The sequence below is a fragment of the Gopherus evgoodei genome, chromosome 13, assembly GCF_007399415.2.
Source record: "Gopherus evgoodei ecotype Sinaloan lineage chromosome 13, rGopEvg1_v1.p, whole genome shotgun sequence".
Classification (NCBI taxonomy): Eukaryota; Metazoa; Chordata; order Testudines; family Testudinidae; genus Gopherus; species Gopherus evgoodei.
In genome coordinates, this window is record NC_044334.1 from 31,941,344 (window position 1) to 31,962,060 (window position 20,717).

The 20,717-nt window shown below is 49.3% G+C and overlaps 2 protein-coding genes across 10 annotated transcripts in view; one reads left to right on the top strand and one right to left on the bottom strand.

The window, feature by feature from the left end:
* LOC115660933 (acyl-CoA dehydrogenase family member 11-like) overlaps nucleotides 1-12,571 on the bottom strand; it is a 35,643-nt gene extending 23,072 nt beyond the window's left edge. For 7 of the 8 annotated variants that reach the window (XR_004002981.1, XM_030582883.1, XM_030582879.1 and 4 more), the window contains exons 1-3: nucleotides 12,149-12,571; nucleotides 1,114-1,346; nucleotides 303-402 (exon numbers count right to left, since the gene is read on the bottom strand). Coding sequence is in view for 7 of the 8 variants with exons in the window: in XM_030582883.1 (XP_030438743.1) it covers nucleotides 303-402; nucleotides 1,114-1,346; nucleotides 12,149-12,442 (627 nt within the window). In the remaining variant the exon portion in view is untranslated. The remainder of the gene's footprint in view (nucleotides 1-302; nucleotides 403-1,113; nucleotides 1,347-12,148) is intronic. The other variant, XM_030582884.1, reaches the window with a different exon arrangement.
* Nucleotides 12,572-15,317: 2,746 nt separating this feature from the next.
* Nucleotides 15,318-20,717, top strand: part of HORMAD2 (HORMA domain containing 2) — a 66,627-nt gene continuing 61,227 nt past the window's right edge. The window contains exons 1-2 of one of the 2 annotated variants that reach the window (XM_030582907.1): nucleotides 15,351-15,386; nucleotides 16,685-16,823. The gene's annotated coding sequence lies outside the window, so the exon portion shown is untranslated. Of the gene's footprint in view, nucleotides 15,387-16,684; nucleotides 16,824-20,717 lie in introns of both variants that reach the window. The other variant, XM_030582908.1, reaches the window with a different exon arrangement.

The following is a 20,717-nucleotide window of genomic DNA, read 5'->3' on the forward strand; positions in this document are numbered from 1 at the left end:
GCACTGTTGACACCAGCTCTCAGGTCAGTGTAATTATGGCACTCAGGGTGTGGATTAGTCACACCCCCAAAAAATGTGGTTATACCAATGTCCTTTTGTAGTGTAGACCAGGGCTGGAGGCACAGAACAGGGAATGACTTACACAGAGTCACTCAGCAGGTCAATGGCAGAGCCAGGAACAGAACCCAGCTCTTCTGGATCTGGTCCAGCACCCCAGCTATGATGCCATGCTGCCTCTGCAACAAATGCCAACACCTGCAATGAAACAGCCTGTGCTGATGAGTGACTAGCTGTATTCTTACCTCAATTACTTTAGCTGCTCCATCAGTCATGGCCAGCGGGCAGGTGAAAAGGCCAGCAGAGGGTGCATATAGGTACAGCTTGGAAACCTGTTGCACACGGCTACCAAAGAAAGAAATCAGGGATAAATATGCCCCACAGCAGTTCAGCTGTAGTGAGGAAAAAGGTACCCAGTATGGGGAGAGAAGTGGGTGCAGCCATAAAACCTGAAGAGTATCAGGGCTACCCAGCTCTACGAGTAGAGGAGGAACAGTCTCCAATCCAAACCAGCCTATGACAGAGCAGGAAACAGAGTCCTGGCCCAAAGGCTTGTGCCCTGGCAGATAGCATGCAGTGAGTGCCGTTCTAGAGCATGGTAATAACTGAGAGCTCTCTTGGGCTGCAGCTCCTCAAAATTACTGGGGAGCCAGATCCAGCCTTGTGTTATTCCAGTTTTATGTCAGGGTATTCCAGTGCAGCGTACGTGTGTGTCAAGCTGGAGTGTGTGGGTGAGTTAGGCCCCCGGAGCGATGAAGGAGCATGGGGCCATGATAGAAGATTATGAAAAATTATAGGCAGTGAGGACTGATTAATAATGACGTGGTGTGTTACAGTGGGCAAAAACACTGCTGTTCTTTCTGGTGGGGTAGGGGTGAGTTTGCCTCTACAGCATTTATTACCTATGAGAAGATGGGGGACCCAATTCTGTGATATGCTGAACATCAGCCTTCGAGGCTTAACCTGCAAGAGGTGCCCAGCACCATGCACAGGATTGGGCCCTAGAAGGGGCACATGCCTGAGAGTGTGGAGTGGTTCTGATACCAATATGGTTACCTCCAGATGGAGTATTTCCTCTCATAGGCCTCAGCGATCAGCCCCTCCTCTGCTGCAATCTCCTTCATCCTCTTCCAGGCTGGGCAAGTGACAATGTGGTCCACACGCCGCCCCCAAGCATCATAGTGCAGCAGTGCAGGAGGATTCAACTCGCATTCACGCCCCAGAGAGTCAATCTCAGCCGTTACACGAGCCCCGAACCTCTCCAGATCCAGACTCACCTTCTCCAGCACCTGCAAGGCAGCCCCAAGGAGACCTCAAAACACACTCAGTGGGGTGAGGAACCTGCAGGCAGTCCCTGAAATGTCTGTCAAAGCAAAGGATGGAACCTGTTCCTGGATGGCACTAACCATGTCTTTGCCCACCCTGCCCCCTCTGGCCTGCTCCTTTGATGGCATCTCTTACGAGTTGGGACAGCAGCCTCTCTCTTAGCCTGGGATCAGTGTGTCACTCTGCTGTCACACTGCCTCCATGCTCTCTTCTCACAAAGCAAATCACCCTGGCTGCCCCTCTGGATTTTCCAGAAGACAACAGGGCTTTAACATCCACCAGGTCCTGAGAGAGCAGCATACAGGCACTTGTTTACTGACAACAAGGACCCTAGCAGGAGAGTGTGCCAGCGCCATCTGGAGAGGAAGGAGCAGTTACTGCTCCATTTGATGAGGAAAGGAAGATGGTTCAGCAGTTTGGGCCCTAGCCTGGGACTTGGGGAACCTAGGTTCCATTCCCAGCTCCGCCAGTGACTCACTGCGTGGACCTGGACAAGTCACTTCTCTATGTGCTTCAGTTCCCATCTATAAGGATCAGGTTGCCCTATCTCACAGAAGTGTTGTGAGGCGAAGTACTGCCAAGCTTGTGAGACATGCTGGTACTAGGGTAACAAGGGCCGTAGAAGTACCTAAGACTTCTTCCTGCTAAGAGCTGAGCTTTTCTGTGCTCCTAACCAGTATGACACATGACACTGTCCTTGCAGGGATCTCTGTTCCCTCCAATATGGGCAATGCTCTTTTATGAAGGGACATAGTAATGGAGATGAAGTTCCTGAGGCCAGATACTACACAGGTTCTGCTGATGCTGCTGTGACAAATGGCCAGAAAGGGTTAAGCATCCTTCAAAATAAATGACTCAAATTCAACCCTTAAAGACATACGGGAAGATAATGTTTGTGTTTTTGTATATTTACATATATATGGGTAGTGGTCAACAATGAATCAAGAGTCCCTGTCTATGCTGTATTCTGTTAATTCAGAGCTCAAAGGAACATCCTAGCATGTAAATGAATTGTTAACATAGGAAATGGCTCTGTATTCATCTCTCTTTGAAGTATACAGCAAATCATCTGTGAATGGTGGAAAAACAGGGAATTGCCTTATGTTAATCTGTGTGAATAATTAATGACGATGCTTAGGAAATGAGGGCCCTATTCAAAGGTGGCTTGAAATTACATAAAAGATCCGTGGGTCCCAATTCTTTTTTATCTCAGACCTGCTTAAACTTCATCAGGGGAAGTTTGAGTCGCAAGATGAGATCCCAGTTATGCTGGTACACCCTGGATATGCTATTGGGCATTGGACTATAAGCTATGGACTAAATTCTAAAAGAACTCTTTGCAGCTACAAAGCTCACCATCTTAGCTATAAATCTGAACCTCAAGAACTGAACTCATGTCTGTATGTAAATTGATCTTTTAACCATACTCTCTCTTTCCCTTTTAAATAAATTTTAATTTAGTTAATAAGAATTGGCTGTAAGTGTGTATTCGGTTAAGACCTGGAATATTCATTAATCTAGGAGATAATGTGTCCGAGCCTTTGGGATTGGTAAAACCTTTTTATATGATGAAATAATATTTTCATTAATTTTCATCATATCTGACTTGGGTAACTAGGTGGAGACCTGAGGCTGGGATACTTTAAATGAACTTTGTTTTGGACTTCTGAGTGACCAGTAAAGTACAACAGAAGCTGTTTAGTGCTGGCTTGGTAAATCTAAGTATTAAGATTTCCACCAGTTTTGGGGTTGTCTGCCCCATTCTTTGCAGTTCACCTTGAGTGACCTCAGCTGGCTCCCCTGGGCATCCAGTCACAGCGGCCATAGCAGCAGGGCTCTCTACCGCAGATGCAGTGTATGCTGATGGAAGGAAGAGTTCTACCAGAACAACATTAGCAATGTCAGCACAGATGTGTCTACACTGGGGTTTTGCCAGCAGTGTTAAACATCCCTGCCCAACATCACTAAGCTGACAAAACTTTACAGCATAGACTTGACTTTAGTTGCTGGGCCAGAGTAGAGAGATAAGACACCCTCCCATTTTATGCTGATGAAATACAAACATTATATTTTCCTTTCCTTGGTACCAAAGTGCACATTGACTTTTCATTAAAACATACCCTACGTGATCACCTTCTTTATCAGTTTTCCTTTCAAACTGGATAACCAGGATATGAGATATATTTTCCAGTTAACTCTTTGAAGACGCCATCCCTCTTAACAACCACTTTTCTTCCAGGCTGCCCCATCCTAAAGGATCAAGCTGTGTGTTAGGGGGATCAGGGAGAGTTAACACCTCTTGGAGCTCTGTGATGGGGTATATCAACCCCACACTGGTGAGGCAAGGGTTAAGGAGCTGCTCTGGACACCGGAAGTCACGTCCCCTTGCCTCTGCTGGGCATGCTCCCAGTGGCGGGAGCATTCAAAAGGGAGCAACTCAGCTCAGTCTTGCTTGACCTAGAAGGAGGGCAGTTGGGTGCAGCAACCTCCTGCCAAGAAGCCACTGGGACTAAGCCTCCTAGCCAAGTCGCTGTAAGCTCATCAACTGTAGGAGCCAAGGGTGGCAACTTGCTGTCACCAGGGGAAGGGGCTCCAGAGAGGAAGCCAGGAGAGATCCCAAGACACTGTGACCCCAATGGAAGTACAGAGACCAGGGATAGGAAGTAACTTGGGGGTGTAAATAAAGGTACCAGACCCTAGGCAATGGATATGGTCTACGTTAGAACCCAGTGGAGTAGGGTAAGCCTGGGTTCCCCTAGCCCCCTGCCTTGCGACTACAGCCACTAGGCAGAGCGGATCTTGACTCTTGCCATTGGGCAATGACACTGGGGACTATAGCCACTAGGCAGAGTGGCCTTGGACACTTGCCACTAGGTGGTACTGCCAGCTTGGGGCACCCAGGCAGCCCCTGACAAGGGCCTCTTAGGGCCAGGTGGCTTCCATGACCCCAAAACAGGCCTGTGCCTTACAGGCACAGTCTAAGGGTATATCTACACTATGGGATTATTATGATTTTACAGAGACCAGTATTTGGAAACAGATTGTATAAAGTCGAGTGCACGTGGCCACACTAAGCACATTAATTCGGCGGTGTGCGTCCATGTATTGAGGCTAGCGTCAATTTCCGGAGTGTTGCACTGTGGGTAGCTATCCCATAGCTATCCCATAGTTCCCATAGTCTCCCCTGCCTATTGAAATTCTGGGTTGAGATCACAATGCATGTTGGGGCAGAAACAGTGCTGCGGGTGATTCTGGGTAAATGTCATCAATCCATCCTCCCTCCGTGAAAGCAACGGCAGGCAATCATTTCATGCCCTTTTCCCTAGATTGCCCTGGCAGACACCATAGCACGGCAACCATGGAGCCCGTTCAGCCTTTTTTCACTGTCACCATTTGTCTACTGGATGCTGCTGACAGACGCGGTACTGCAGTGCTACACAGCAGTATCCCACTGCCTTTGCAAGTTAGCAGAGATGATTATCAGTCCTATTGTACCATCTGCTGATTTGGAAGTTGGCAATGACTGTTACCAGTCATATTGCACCATCTGCTGTTGCCATGGGTGCTCCTGGCTGGCCTCGGTGAGGTTGGCAGGGGGCATATGGACAAAAATGAGAATGACTCCCCAGGTCATTCCCTTCTTTACGTTTTGTCTAAAGGTAGAGTCCAGTGCTGCCTAGAATATCAGGCAAGCCTACTAAAGAATCAGAGAGGCAAACGGCCGCTCCGGGTCAGAGCCCCAGACATCCCGCAGAAATGATGAGCTGCATGCCATTCTAAGGGGTGCCCCTGCAACAACCCCACCTGTTGCTTCCCTCCTCCCACATCCCTCCTGGGCTACCGTGGCAGTTATCCCCCCATTTGTGTGATGAAGTAACAAAGAATGCATGAATAAGACAACACTGACTTTATTGAGATAAAATGGGGGGAAGGCAGTTTCCAGCTGCTATGATATTCCAGCCAGGACTGAATCTCCATTAGACATTAAAGGGGTGCAGGGAGCACAGTCTCCAGCTGCCATGATATTCCAGGCAGGACTGAATCTCCAGGAGACAAAGCTCAAAGAAGGGAATGACTGGGAGTCGTTCTCATTTTTGCTCGGCACCCCTGGCCGACCTCACCAGGGCCAGCCAGGAGTGACGGATACCAGTCCTATTGTACAGTCTGCCATCAGGAAGAGAAGGCAATGGGATGCTGCTGTCCCCACAGTGTCACCGCGTCTGCCAGCAGCATCCAGTAGACATACAGTGACATTGAAAAAAGGCAAGAAATGATTTTTTTCCCTTTTCTTTCACCGGGGGCAGGAGGGAAAACAGATTGATGACATATACCCTGAGCCACCCGCGACAATGTTTTTGACCCTTCAGGCATTGGGAGCTCAGCCAAGAATGCAAATGGTTTTCGGAGACTGTGGGATAGCTGGAGTTCTCAGTCTCCCCTCCCTCCCTCCGTGAGCGTCCATTTGGTTCTTTGGCTTTCCATTATGCTTGTCACGCAGCACTGTTGAATCTCTGTTGTGGCCTCTATCATAGCCTTGGAGATTTTTTCAAATGCTTTGGCATTTCATCTTTTGGAATGGAGTTCTGATAGAACAGCTTCATCTCCCCATACAGAGATCAGATTCAGTGTCTCCCGTACGGTCTATGCTGGAGCGCTTTTTTGATTCTGGGACTGCATGGTCACCTGTGCTGATTGGTGCTCCACACTGGGCAAACAGGAAATGAAATTCAAAAGTTTGCGGGGCTTTTCCTGTCTACCTGGCCAGTACATATGAGTTCAGATTGTGACCGCTTTCTGGACAGCAATGGTGCACTGTGGGATAGCTCCTGGAGGCCAAAACCGTCGAATTGTGGCCACACTAACCCTAATCCGAAATGGCAATACTGATTCAAGCGCTACTTCCCTTGTTGGGGAGGTTTACAGATACCGGTATTAAGAGTCCTTTATATCGATATAAAGGGCTTTGTTGTGTGGATGGGTGCAGGGTTAATTCGGTTTTACGCTGCTAAATTTGATGTAAACTCGTAGTGTAGACCAGGCCTAAGAGTCCAAGTTGCATGTGCTTCACTGTTCTGGAATTTGCTCTGGAAATGCAAGAGCCCTGGGCCTCTGTAACTGTTAATCTCAGTCGAGAAGCAGAGCATGACTTCACTAAGCAAGTCTCCAAACGGTGCCAGGCATCTAACTAGGCAGGGACATTGGAGGAAAAACATGATCGTGAGCTTGCAGCAAACCCAAAGTGCAGTGCTCTGTTCACCTCCAAGTAACAGTGCCCTCTCCCCCGCCCCCTTCTAGGAGGGAGAGACCGGCAACCTGCCTGGTAATTCACATGTGCTCCAAATGGACCTGCCACAATTAGCTTTGTAATTCAGGATGTTGCCCAAGAGTTCTAATAGGCTCTTTGCCTGCCACCTAGTAGAAAGAAATCAGTGTCCCTGCATTTATATTATAACATCCCAGCAGCATCTTAATGCTTCTCTTCCACTAGGATTATCCACTAACCATCTAGTCCAAAGCAGAATCCAGTAACTGCCATGAAGCCTCATTCAGTGCTTAACCATATTCAGTGCTTGGCTAGCCCAGTGGTTGGTGTGTTAGAAATGCTTTAAGACAGAGGGCTTGTCTACATCACAAAGTTGCAGCGCTGGTGAGGGAGTTACAGCGCTGCAACTTAGGAGGTGTACACATCTGCAGGGCATCACCAGCGCTGCAACTCCCTGTTTGCAGCGCTGGCCGTACTCCCGTTTTGTCTCGGGTGTAGAGGATCCAGCGCTGGTGATCCAGCGCTGGTAATCAAGTGTAGCCACTTACCAGCGCTTTTCTTGACCTCCGTGGAATAAGCAGGTATCCCAGCATACCTGAGGAAGCCTCTGGTAATCAAGCAGGTCTCCTTCCCCGGTTTGCTCTCGCGTTCCCCGAACAAGCAGGTCTCCTTCCCTGCGGTTTGCAGGGGGGTTCGGGGAACGCGAGAGCAAACCGGGGCGAAGCTGGTCTCCTTCCCCGGTTTGCTCTTGCGTTCCCCGAACCCCCGAGCAAGCAGGTCTCCTTCCCTGCGGTTTGCTCTCGCGTTCCCCGAACAAGCAGGTCTCCTTCCCTGCGGTTTGCAGGGGGGTTCGGGGAACGCGAGAGCAAACCGCGGCGAAGCTGGTCTCCTTCCCTGCGGTTTGCTCTCGCGTTCCCCGAATCCCCGAGCAAGCTGGTCTCCTTCCCTGCGGTTTGCTCTCGCGTTCCCCGAATCCCCGAGCAAGCAGGTCTCCTTCCCTGCGGTTTGCTCTCGCGTTCCCCGAATCCCCGAGCAAGCAGGTCTCCTTCCCTGCGGTTTGCAGGGTGGTTCGGGGAACGCGAGAGCAAACCGCGGCGAAGCTGGTCTCCTTCCCTGCGGTTTGCTCTCGCGTTCCCCGAATCCCCGAGCAAGCAGGTCTCCTTCCCTGCGGTTTGCAGGGGGGTTCGGGGAACGCGAGAGCAAACCGCGGCGAAGCTGGTCTCCTTCCCCGGTTTGCTCTCGCGTTCTCCGAATCCCCGAGCAAGCAGGTCTCCTTCCCTGCGGTTTGCAGGGGGGTTCGGGGAACGCGAGAGCAAACCACGGCAAAGCTGGTCTCCTTCCCCGGTTTGCTCTCGCGTTCTCCGAATCCCCGAGCAAGCAGGTCTCCTTCCCTGCGGTTTGCAGGGGGGTTCGGGGAATGCGAGAGCAAACCGCGGCGAAGCTGGCCTCCTTCCCCGGTTTGCTCTCGCGTTCCCCGAACCCCCCTTGAAGCCGCCCAACAGCGCTGCAGTGTGGCCACATCTAACACCACTTGCAGCGCTGGTTGCTGTAAGTGTGGCCACTCTGCAGCGCTGGCCCTATACAGCTGTACTAATACAGCTGTAACAACCAGCACTGCAAAATTGTAGATGTAGACATACCCTGAGATGATCCCTTATGCTCCAGGGCCTTTAACAGAGAGAGATGGAGGAGTTCCATCTCTTTCACTGATGGGGAAGCTCAGCAATGCAGAAACCAAGTGTTCATAAATCTGTATCATCACTTCTATAGTCAGATCTGTTCCCACCACTAGAAACAGAAGAAGCTTCCCTAGAAGGAGATGGGCTCCCCCGCACCAACAATAAGCACACATAGGAACACAGGACTGGAAGGGACCTCTTGGGTCACCGAGTCCAGATCCCTGCTATTGCAGGCAACCTCATTACATAATCCTGATGAGAAATTTATCAAACTCCATTTTAAGACCAGTTAGGTTGTGTTTTCTTTGCATTGGAGGAATACATTTAAGCTCACAGCTGGGAGCTACAGGGGACTTCATTGCAGCTGGACTTTGCAGCCAGAGAAAACATGCACTCTCTTCCAGTTGCCAGAAATCACATTAGATTACATGAAATCAACAGATCTTCCACCACCACCACTCTAAGAGTATTCTTTGTTAATCCCCTCTGAACACAGCTGCATGGGGAGTCAGGCGCCAGTGTGATATTTGTTGGATGGCACATGCAGAGTTTCACACACTCCTGTACCATTTCCTGTCTCATGCAGCAATCACCAGACCCCTGTTGCATTAAGTAAGGCAGTGGTCCTCAACCTTTTTGTGGCCAGTAGCATATTCATATTTTCAGAAGAGTGTGGCGGGCGCCAACAATTTTTCAAGGCTTATTTTGTATTTGTACATTAAATAATAAGAAATACATCATATTTAATATAACATAATATATGAATCCAGAGAGAAGAGAGAAGCCGGAGAGAAGCTGCAAGGACAGAGAACACTGGTGCCTGCAGCCCCGGAATTCTCCGTTCCTGGCAGGCGCAGGGCTGCGGCTTCTCTCTGGCTTACGCCAAGACCCTGCACCTGCCAGGGACCGAGAACACTGGTGCCCACAGCCTGCAGCCCCGGAGCTCTCTGTCCCTGGCAGGTGTGAGGTAGCGGCTTGTCTCCCCTGCTGGGCGCTAGGTGGGCCCCACACCTGCTGGCAACAGCAAACACCATGCTCGCAGCCTGAGTTCTCTGTCCCCATCAGGTGCCGGGACACGGCTTCTCTCTCCTGCTGGGCACTAGTAGGGCGCACATAAATGCCCTGGCGGGTGCCATGACACCCACAGGCACCACGTTGGGGACCACTGAAGTAAGGGGTCTTTAGGCTTGGCTCTTCTCTTTCAGTGGTGGGACAACACTGCCTCTCTGTGGCCAAATATGTAACTGTATGAAATATCCTGCAGCGATTTGCTGAATACTGTCCCAGCCTCTTTCTCTCTTCAGAAGAGAGCTCCCAAACCAGGGGACACACCTCAGAATGAAAGCATGGCTCCATTCGCTCTTCAGGGGGCTTCAAAATATTCTTGCCACAGGTGCCAGTAAAGAAGGTGTTCGTGTTTAACCAGGGCATCCTCCTTCTCAGGCTCTGTTCATTCACCTGATCTGGCAGAAAGGTTGCAATGCTGTCTTTGTGACACCCTCATCCTTCTCTTTAGAAACAGGCACAGCTGTCAAAAAAGCAAGCCCCCAAAGCAGCCATAGCAGTGTTATAGACATAGGACTATGGCTGTATGGCAGGGTCAAGTGAAACTTAAGGATATGGAGCAAAAATCTGTCTGGGGACTGGCCCTGCTTTGAGCAGGGGGTTGGACTGGATGACCTCCTGAGGTTCCTTCCAACCCTGATACTCTCTGATTTTCTATGGTGAAGCACTGGAACGGGTTACCTAGGGAGGTGGTGGGATCTCCTTCCTTAGAGGTTTTTAAAGTCAGGCTTGACAAAGCCCTGGCTGGGATGATTTAGATGGGAATTGGTCCTGCTTTGAGCAGAGGGTTGGACTAGATGACCTCCTGAGGTCCCTTCCAACCCTGATATTCTATGATTCAATGAAAGAGACCAAACAGTGACAGAAAGAGCTTCAGACCAATCAATGAGGGCCAGATTCTGCCACCCTTCTCACCCTGATAATACCTAGCTTTAGAAGTAATAAGATGACTTGCAGTGGAACAAATCACAGAGTCAGGTGCTACTCAGCATGGGTAACAATGGAAGGATCTGGCCCTCAATAGCTGAAAAACTACAATAGCCTGTGGCAGCCAGTGCATGCCCCCTTTCACAGGGGGAATAAGTCACACCCCTATTCCTTCTTTGTCCCATTCCCAAACTTCACTGGGGGTTCCTACAGAGCTGAGCTCCACGGTACAAAGAGAACATCGATCACCCTACATAAGGTCTGCAAATCTAGCCCCCCTCTGCAGTGATCCCATACAATGCCAAGCTCTGGCCTTATTGTCCAAGGGCCAACACAAAGCCTAGTGACAGATATTCAAGGAGGGCAGACTGAAATGGACACATTCTTCTTTCTGAGGGGAACTTCTTTAAGTGCCCTTCTCACAAAGTGTAGTTAAATTAAGAGCAAGAGAAACAGGATGGCTTAGCAGGGTTTGCAGGCATCTCAGTGCATCCTTTATTCTCCTAGAAATTTTCACTTCAATGTAGACTTAACTCAGGCCCAGCTGTGGATTTTCCCCTTAACACTCTCTGTGCTCACACATCTTCACTCTTCTATCAGTCCTACACAGTGAGGTAGCCACCACTCCCTGAGCCCTACATCAGATCCCAGCGTAGCAGTTAAGGTAGAATCACAGAACTGGAAGAGACCTTGATAGGTCATCTAGTCCAGTCTCCTGAACTCATGGCAGAACTAAGTATTATCTACATGTATTACTACGTTGAGGTAACTGCACTCATAGACTCATAGACTCAAAGGTCAGAAGGGACCATTATGATCATCTAGTCTGACCTCCTGCACAATGCAAGCCACAGAATCTCACCCATCCACTCCTGTAACAAACCTCTAACCTATGTCTGAGTTATTGAAGTCCTCAAATTGTGGTTTGAAGACCTCACCTGACAACAGAGTCATAACAATCAAGACATGATGGTCTTCCAATCCCTTCCCATAAGTCCCGTGACCAGAAATCAATCTCTTCTCCTCTGCTTTGTCATTTCTTCAGCTTCGCACAACTCTGGTGTTTGATACAGCACAACAATGTCCACTACCAAGTCTGTGCAGGAGCCTGCAGCTACCAGAGCGGGCAGACAAGTTGTCCCACAACATCTTGCAAATGTGAGCATACAGCGGCACAGAGAGATGTGGTGCTGTGAACCCTGGGATACATGCCCAGATAGCTGCATTGATTGTCATAGCCAGATGCAGCATCAGTGCTGATGGGGGGCATGACAATACAACAATGTGCTCATCCTGTTGCGGGTTAGGCTACCATGGGTTAACTTAGCCCCTGATTGTTTACTCCATGCGTGGCATGCAGTGAAGGCATCGATAACCTAACAGAACAGAGGAGTCATGTCTCACCCAACCCTACCCAAAAGACTGTTAAACCCTTTTCACTTTTGCTGGAACATGCTCATGTCCCATCACCATTTTTCATCACAACTTCAAGACAAATGAATGGATAGTCAGGAAGCACCAGTAATCGACCTGTGCTTGATATACGGTTCAGCAGTAAAGGAGCTAAGGGCTCAGTGATATACAGGGCTTTCACTCTGCAGCAGGAGAGCTGGAACGATTTGGAGAGGGAGGGGGGGGCTGAGAGCCATTGAACCAAACTGTAAACCCTGAATATAATGGAACCACTTCAAGCCAGTGGGTGGAGCAGCACCCCCAGCACTGCTAATTCCAGCACCTATACTCTGCAATGCCCAGAGACTGAAAAGGTGTCCACAGTATCAGCAATAGGGGGTTGTACTGCGCACACAACACATACGCACACAGGTCAAACCTGGGATGGCAGGTGTGTTTTTAAGTAACGCTGAAGGAAAGCATCTTCTAGGTACTGGTTTCCAATCCTGGGCTGCTCTTGGAAAAAGGTCCCAGTTTCGGTCCTGGCAAAGGGCACCTTCAGCTCTTGCAAGGTGCCTTTGTCCCGGGTCTCAGCTTTCTGACTCTGACCTGCAGACATCTTGGCTCCCAGCTTTGGGCACTGAGGCAGGAGGCAGCGCAGCTTCCACAGCTTGTGATTGGTGCCAGGGCTCCACCTAGGTAAGTGACTGACAAGCCTGACCCTGCAAAACATGAGAGTGGGTTAGTCCAATTGCTGGTGTTCAGAACTGCCCTGGGTTCAACACTCAGTCCACAATTGTGTCTGCGTTTAATCCCAGGAGCCCTTCAGTAACCCAGGACGGAACTCTTCTTGCTTCCCCTCCCTCTGGGGTTGGGTTTGCAGCAGCTACTGGCTGCATAGTGGAGGAAAGGTCAGGGGGAGGGAGAAGAGAGAAGCACCAATAAGGTGCATGTGTGCAACGTTTATGCTGTCTCTTCTTGCCTGTCTGTCAAATCACTGAATTGAACCCGCTTATTTGTGAGCTGGGGAAACCACATGACGTTCTCAGAGCTGGGGACTACTGAGAATAGTATGTGATGTGATAGTCTGCAAGCAATAACACAAAGCACACAGAGAGATGAGGAGGGGAAATACCACTACCACCAAGGTATTGAACCAAAAACCCATCCTCAGCATTAACTTGTTCCCAGGCATGTTGGCCTGTTTCTTGGGGCTCTGTTGTGGTAGCACAGGTTTCTGCATCTTTCCCTATAAGAGTTCTATGGCTGAGAATGAATTTGATTAGCCCACTCTGACTTCAATACAAAGGGAAAGACCTCTGTAGCATATTCCCCATTTAAATGACCTCCTGCACAGGGATCTGGGCTGGTCAGCCAAGTCACAGAAAACACGAAAGAAACAATGTAGGTTTTGGTGACATTAGCTACTCCAGCACTGAGCAAGTGGTTAGGAATGGGTAAGGAATGGTGTCCCTCTCCTCTGTTTGTCAGAGGATGGAGATGGATGGCAGGAGAGAGATCACTTGATCATTGCCTGTTGGGTTCACTTCTTCTGGGGCACCTGGCATTGGCCACTGTTGGCAGACAGATACTGGGCAAGATGGACCTTTGGTCTGACCCAGTACGGCCATTCTTATGTTGTTCTAAATAACAGCTGAGCTTCATATAACACAGGTGAGAAGACAGAGACAATGCTCACTGGAGTAGAGGGTGCTTGTACCTATTGGGTTTCCGGGAAGTAGGCAGGCAGAAGCCCGCCCACTGCTAAAGGATCCCCCTCCCAGCCTAAGGGGAGGATCTACAGGACCTCAGAACCCCACTGATTTCGGGGGACAACTAAGAAAAGAACAGGGACATGAGTGCGGTCAAAGGGTCATAAGAAGGGAACCTGACGGGAACACCAAGCAGAGAACCCCGGACAGCACCCACTGCTCCTCGAAGGCGTCAAGGGAGCCAGTGGATGCCGCCCAGAGGAACTCCGCCCGATGCATGATCGGACCATGGAGCGGAAGCAAGCCCCACAGTCACCGGAGTCTCCATCGGCCAACCTCCCCTCCCTGGTCGCGTGGATGGCCTTTTTTGCCAGGGCGAGGAGGAGGTTGACCAGGAGGTTCCGCGACTTTGTGGGGCCACGGATAGGGAGTGTAGAGGGTTCTTGTCGCAGGGTGCTTACCCTGCTCCTGCCCTGAAGGGCTTAAAACAGCCCTGGGGGAAGGTTGGGGCTGGGAGCTACTAAGCTGGGTTGATTGGGAAGTGGCTGCAGCTGGCCCCTATAGGCCACAAGCCTAACCACTCTTCCTCTTTCTGTAGAGGGAGAAGGGCCTAGTTGCAGGGCATGAGATGCAGGATACCTGAGTGGAGCAGGGCTGGGGAAAGGCAGAGGAGCTGGGGAGCTCGTGCCTGGAAAGCCCCAGGCTGTGGTCTAGCAGAAGGCTAACAGGTACTGGGGGTTGCAGAGGGCAGCCCAGGGGTAGGCCAAGGCAGTAAGTCCAAACCCAACCTTGCCAGTGATGAGTAGGCTGATACTGCAGTCTGCCCCAGGGTGTGGGGGTGCTAGGCGATGACTGGCAGTAGCCATATACTGAGGCAAGGTGAGGCTAGAGGGTGGGGGTTTCCCAGGGAGGGAAGACCCTGAGAGAAAGGTGGTTACTGCTAGGGGACAGCACCCCAGGTAAAAGGGCTCTGGGTCCAGGGAGGGACACGGGTCAGGGGACAGGCAGATCACCAGCCTGCTGAGGGTGCTCGAGAGTTGGAATTAGCTAATTCCCAGGAGTCACCAGCAGGAGGCATCGCACGAGTGAGTCCGCTTCCTCTACAGTGCCGAAACAAAATGGGACTCAAGTGTGTCCCAGCCACTCCATCCCAGCATTTTCCGGGCTAAGCACCCAACCACACAATGCTGCAGACATTCATCCTGTGCTGCTTAGGGCGGATGTGGAAGGAGTACTGTAGGGTGACCAGACAGCAAATGTGAAAAATCAGGATGGGGTGGGACATCAGAGAAGCCTATATAAGAAAAAGACCCCAAAATTAGGACTGTCCCTATAAAATTGGAAGATCTGATCACCCCAGAGTACTGGATCGCCACTTGCTAGAATCCTTCCAGCCAATTTTACCCCCTTTGGCCCACGGTGAGGCTAAGGAATCGTACACTAACACAGGGATGGCAATGGGAGCGCAGCGCTCCAGGCTGACTGAAGTCAGTAGGAGCCGGGCAGCGGGAACCCTCTGTCCCTGCTTTGCAAAGCGCTGCCCCTATTTTCAGTTGGAAGAAGCCTAGTTCTCTTCCGATTGCTCCTTAAGGGCCCGCGGAAAGCTAGTTGAGCCGGTCTGCTCTCGGCTCAAGGGGGATCCTGCTGTAACTGAAGGAAGGGAACGCCTTCGTACGCATGGCCGCGACCCCTTCTTCTTAGGAGAAACAACAGTCACGGGGGGCTGGGCACTCGGCGCGGGGCGGGGCGGGGCGGGAGTTTGAGCACAGAGCGCGGGGGGGCGGCGGCCTGAGCACGAGGCGCTTGGGGGGTGGCGGGAGAAGCGGTCTGGGGGCGGAGGGCGGGGCCTGGCCCGGGCCAGTCTGAGCGGGGGGCGGGGCGCTGCGGCGAGGCGGGCGCTGGGCCAGGCGGGCTCTGTTCTCGCTCGGTCGGGCCTGCGGTGGCGCCAGGCTCCCTGAGTCCCTGGTGAGAAGGGCCCGGGCCACGGAGACTTCCGCAAAGACCCTGAGGGGGTGATGTCCCCGCCATCCCCATCGGCTCCTCCCCACGCACCCTGACCGGGGGGGGGGGACGGCGGTATCCCCCGATCCCCATCGGCGGCTCCCCACGCTCCGGGACGGGGCGGTATTCCCCGCCATCGGCTCTTCCCACACACCCTGACCGGGGGGCGGTATCCCCCCGATCCCCACCAGCTCCTCCCCACACACCCAGAGTGGGGGGTATCCCCCTGATCCCCATCGGCTCCTCCCCACGCTCCCTGACGGGGCGGTATTTCCCCCCCACCCCCCGATTCCCATCGGCTGCTCCCCATGCACCCTGATGGGGCAGTGTCCCCCCGATCCCTAACGGCTGCTCCCCACACACCCAGAGTGGGGGGTATCCCCCCGATCCCTAACGGCTGCTCCCCACACACCCAGAGTGGGGGGTATCCCCCTGATCCCCATCAGCTCCTCCCCACGCACCCTGAGGGGGCGGTATCCCCCAGATCCATGTGTGCCCCTATATACACCTGGAGGAGGGTGATATCATATTCCCCCTTAGACAGGGTTACCAGATAGCAACTGTGAAAAAACAGGACGGGGTGGGAGGTAATAGGCGCCTATATAAGAAGAAGTCCCCCAAAATGGGACTGTCCCTTTAAAAATGGGACGGATGGTCACCCTACCCTTAGATCCGCACCTGTCCCACTCTACCCCACTCCCCATCTGTGCACTCTCACACCCCCACCTACATTGGGTGGGTGGTCTACTTGGGGTCCCTTTTTTCCCTCTCCATATACTCTCGGTGCACACGTGGTTAATCGTTGCTGCATTAAGAGGGAGCCTGGTAGCCCTTCCTCCTTTTCAAGCCCTCCCAACATACTTGTTACCTGTGGGCCAAGTGTTGTGACAGAGCAGAATCTGGCCATATGCCTTTATGCCCAGTACTTTACACAGATCATCCAAGCCCAATAATTATCAGCTGTAAAAGAAAATCTACATGAGCCTGTGCTCCAAGAGCTTGTGCCTCCTTTACTGACAGGGCCGCCCAGAGGATTCAGGGGGCCTGGGGCAAAGCAATTTCAGGGCCCCTTCCATTAAAAAAAGTTGCAATACTAAAGAGTGCTATATGCTTGTGGGGGCCCCTGCAGGGCCCGGGGCCTGGGGCAAATTGCCCCACTGGTCTCCACCCCCCGGGTGACCCTGTTTACTGGACTTCTCTCACGTTACTGGTGTCATTGGGAGTAGTTCCATTGGCAATAAGATCCAGCATATGTTTCACAGAAATCCCCATGTGCCTTTTCCTCTGTATATCTGGAGCTGGGAATGATAACTTTTGAAAAGTGGTGACATGCTAGGGCTGAGACCCAGCAACTCTTGGGTTCTGATCATGGCTCTGCAGTTGACTCCATATGTGGCCTGGGTAAGTCACTTTTCAAAAGTCACTACTGGCTCAATTTGAGACACCTAGGACATCTCCACAGTAAATCAAAGTGAGCTAAAAATCAGGAGCCAGAGTCTGATTTTATTTATACCAGTGTAAACTGGGAATAACTACTGATTACAGTGAGTGACTCTGGATTTTCATGGTGAACTGAGATCAGAATCAGGCTCCAGGTCACTTACTCAGGTATCTAATTATGGGCTTAGATGAGTAAGTGTAGGCGTCCCGAAGTTGGAAGGTGTTGGCTTTAACCGCTCAGGGAAACTGAGGCACAAAATAGGAAGTATGGCAAGAGACCACCCTGGCTTAACCAGGAGATCTTCAATGATCTAAAATTCAAAAAAGAGTCCTACAAAAAGTGGAAACGTGGTCAAATTACAAAGGATGAATATAAACAAATAAGACAAGTATGTAGGGACAAAATTAGAAAAGCTAAGGCACAAAACGAGAACAAACTAGCTAGGGACAGAAAAGGAAACAAGAAAACATTCTACAAATAAATTAGAAGCAAGAGGAAGACCAAGGACAGAGTAGGCCCATTACTCAATGAGGGGGGGATACAATAACAAAAAATGTGGAAATGGCAGAGTTACTTAATGACTTTGTTTCAGTTTTCACCAAGAAGGTTGGTGGTGATTGGATGTCTAAAATAGCGAATGCCAGTGAAAATGAGGTAGGATCAGAGTCTAAAATAGGGAAAAAACAAGTCAAAAATTACTTGGACAAGTTAGATGTTTTCAAATCACTATGGCCTGATTAAATGCATCCTAGAATACTCAAGGAGCTGACTGAGCAGATATCTGAGCCATTAGCAATTATCTTTGAAAACTCTTGTAAGACGGGAGACATTCCAGAAGACTGGAAAAGGGCAAATATAGTGCCAATCTATAAAAAGGGAAATAAGGACAACCCAGGGAATTACAGACCAGTCAGCTTAGCTGCTTTACCCGGAAAGATAATGGAGCAAATAATTAAGCAATCAATTTACAAACACCTAGCAGATAATAACTTGATAAATAACAGCATGGATTTGTCAAGAACAAATCGTGTCAAACCAACCTGATAGCTTTCTTTGAAAGGGTAACAAGCCTTGTGAATAGGGGGAAAGTGTTAGATGTGTTATATCTTGACTTTAGTAAGGCGTTTGATATTGTCTCGCATGACCTTCTCATAAACAAACTAGGGAAATACAACCTAGATGGAGCTACTATAAGGTGGGTGCATAACTGGTTGGAAAATCATTCCCAGAGAGTAGTTATCAGTGGTTCACATTCATGCTGGAAGGGCATAATGAGGGGGGTCCCGCAGCGATTGGTTCTGGGTCTGGTTCTGTTCAGTATCTTCATCAATGATTTAGATAGTGGCATAGAGAGTAGACTTACAAAGTTTGCGGACTATACCAAGTTGAGAAGGGTTGCAAGTGCTTTGGAAGATAGGTTTAAAACTAAAAATGATCTGGACAAACTGGAGAAATGGTTTGAAGTAAATAGGATGAAATTCAATAAGAACAAATGCAAAATACTCCACTTAGGAAGGAACAATCAGTTGCACACATACAAAATGGGAAATGACTGCCTAGGAAGAAATACTGCAGAAAGGGATCTGGGGATCATAGTGCATCACAAGTTAAATATGAGTCAACAGTGTAGCGCTGTTGCAAAAAAAAGCAAACATCATTCTGGGATGTATTAGCAGGAGTACTGTAAGCAAGACACGAAAAGTAATTCTTCCGCTCTACTTCGTGCTGATTAGGCCTCAGCTGGAGTATTGTATCCAGTTCTGGGTGCCACATTTCAGAAAAGATGTGGACAAATTGGAGAAAGTCCAGAGGAGAGCAACAAAAATGGTTAAAGATCTAGAAAACATGACCTATGAGGGAAGATTGAAAAAAATTTTTTAGTCTGGAGAAGAGAAACTGAGACGGGACATGATAACAGTTTTCAAGTACATGAAAGGTTGTTACAAGGAGAAGGGAGAAAAATTGTTCTTCATAACCTCTGAGGCTAGGACAAGAAGCAATGGGCTTAAATTGCAGCAAGGGCGGTTTAGGTTGGACATTAGGAAAAACTTCCTAACTGTTAAGAGTGGTTAAGCACTGGAATAAATTGCCTAGGGAGGTTGGTGGAATCTTCATCATTGGAGATTTTTAAGAGCAGATTGGAGAAACATCTGTCAGGGATGGTCTAGATAATATGTAGTCCTGCCTTAAGTGCAGGGGACTGGACTAGATTGACCTCTCGAGGTCCCTTCCAGTTCTATGATTCTATGATGCTTCTCTACCTTTGGAGAATGTAATGAAGATTAGTTTGTTGATGTTTCTCAAGAATTTTGAAGGTGAAAAATGCTATATTATGAAGACATCTATAGTGGCTCAGTAGGAAGGCTCAGATAAAATTTTCACTTAAAAGGGGATTAAATCCCTTCATTTCTATGGAAGATAAATGGGGATTACTATTATTTTTAAAATGTGTGGGATGTTTCAGATAGAAGCTTAAAATGGATCAATATTAATATTTTGCTTTCAGCTCGACAATGCTTTTTTAAAAGCACAATGCTCTTTGGGTTGTTCAAACAGCTGTCTGGGAGTCTGCTCAGCATTTCTGAGCAGTAGCACTGTTCTGTGCACCAGCATGAGAATCAAATGTACCTCTGTCAAAGAGATAGAGAGCCAGATCCTCAGTTGATGTAAATTGGCCTAGCTTCATTGAAGTCTCTGGAGCCACAACAATTCCCACCAGCTGTGGATCTGGCCCCGAATTTCCAGGATTATTGACAGTTTGTTTATAGATCTCACAAAACTAAGTGATTGAGCAACAAAACGGCAAATTAAATTTAATGTGGATAAATGTAAAGTAATGCACATTGGAAAAAATAACCCCAATTCTACATACAATATGATGGGGGCTAATTTAGCTACAACGAGTCAGGAAAAAGATCTTGGAGTCATCGTGGACAGTTCTCTGAAGATGTCCATGGAGTGTGCAGAAGCGGTCAAAAAAGCAAACAAGATGTTAGGAATCATTAAAAAGGGGATAGAGAATAAGATTGAGAATATAGTATTGCCCTTATATAAATCCATGGTACGCCCACATCTCAAATACTGTGTACAGATGTGGTCTCCTCACCTCAAAAAAGATATACTGGCACTAGAAAAGGTTCAGAAAAGGGCAACTAAAATGATTAGGGGTTTGGAGAGGGTCCCATATGAAGAAAGATTAAAGAGGCTAGGACTCGTCAGCTTGGAAAAGAGGAGACTAAGGGGGGATATGATAGAGGTATATAAAATCATGAGCGATGTGGAGAAAGTGGATAAGGAAAAGTTATTTACTTATTCCCATAATACAAGAACTAGGGGTCACCAAATGAAATTAATAGGCAGCAGATTTAAAACAAATAAAAGGAAGTTCTTCTTCAAGCAGCGCACAGTCAACTTGTGGAACTCCTTACCTGAGGAGGTTGTGAAGGCTAGGACTATAACAGCATTTAAAAGAGACCTGGATAAATTCATGGTGGGTAAGTCCATGAATGGCTATTAGCCAGGATGGGTAAGAAATGGTGTCCCTAGCCTCTGTTGTCAGAGGATGGAGATGAATGGCAGGAGAGAGATCACTTGATCATTGCCTGTTAGGTTCACTCCCTCTGGGGCACCTGGCATTGGCCACTGTCGGTAGACAGATACTGGGCTGGATGGACCTTTGGTCTGACCCGGTACAGCTGTTCTTATGTTCTTATAGATAATGAAGGGTTCTTCCTGCTATATGAACTTCCAAACTGTGGCACAGAGTGACGTCAATCTGACACCATTTAGTTCTGGCAAGAGCTCAACTTTCACATCTAGAGAGAGTTCTTATGTAGTCTGGTTCTTATGCTCAG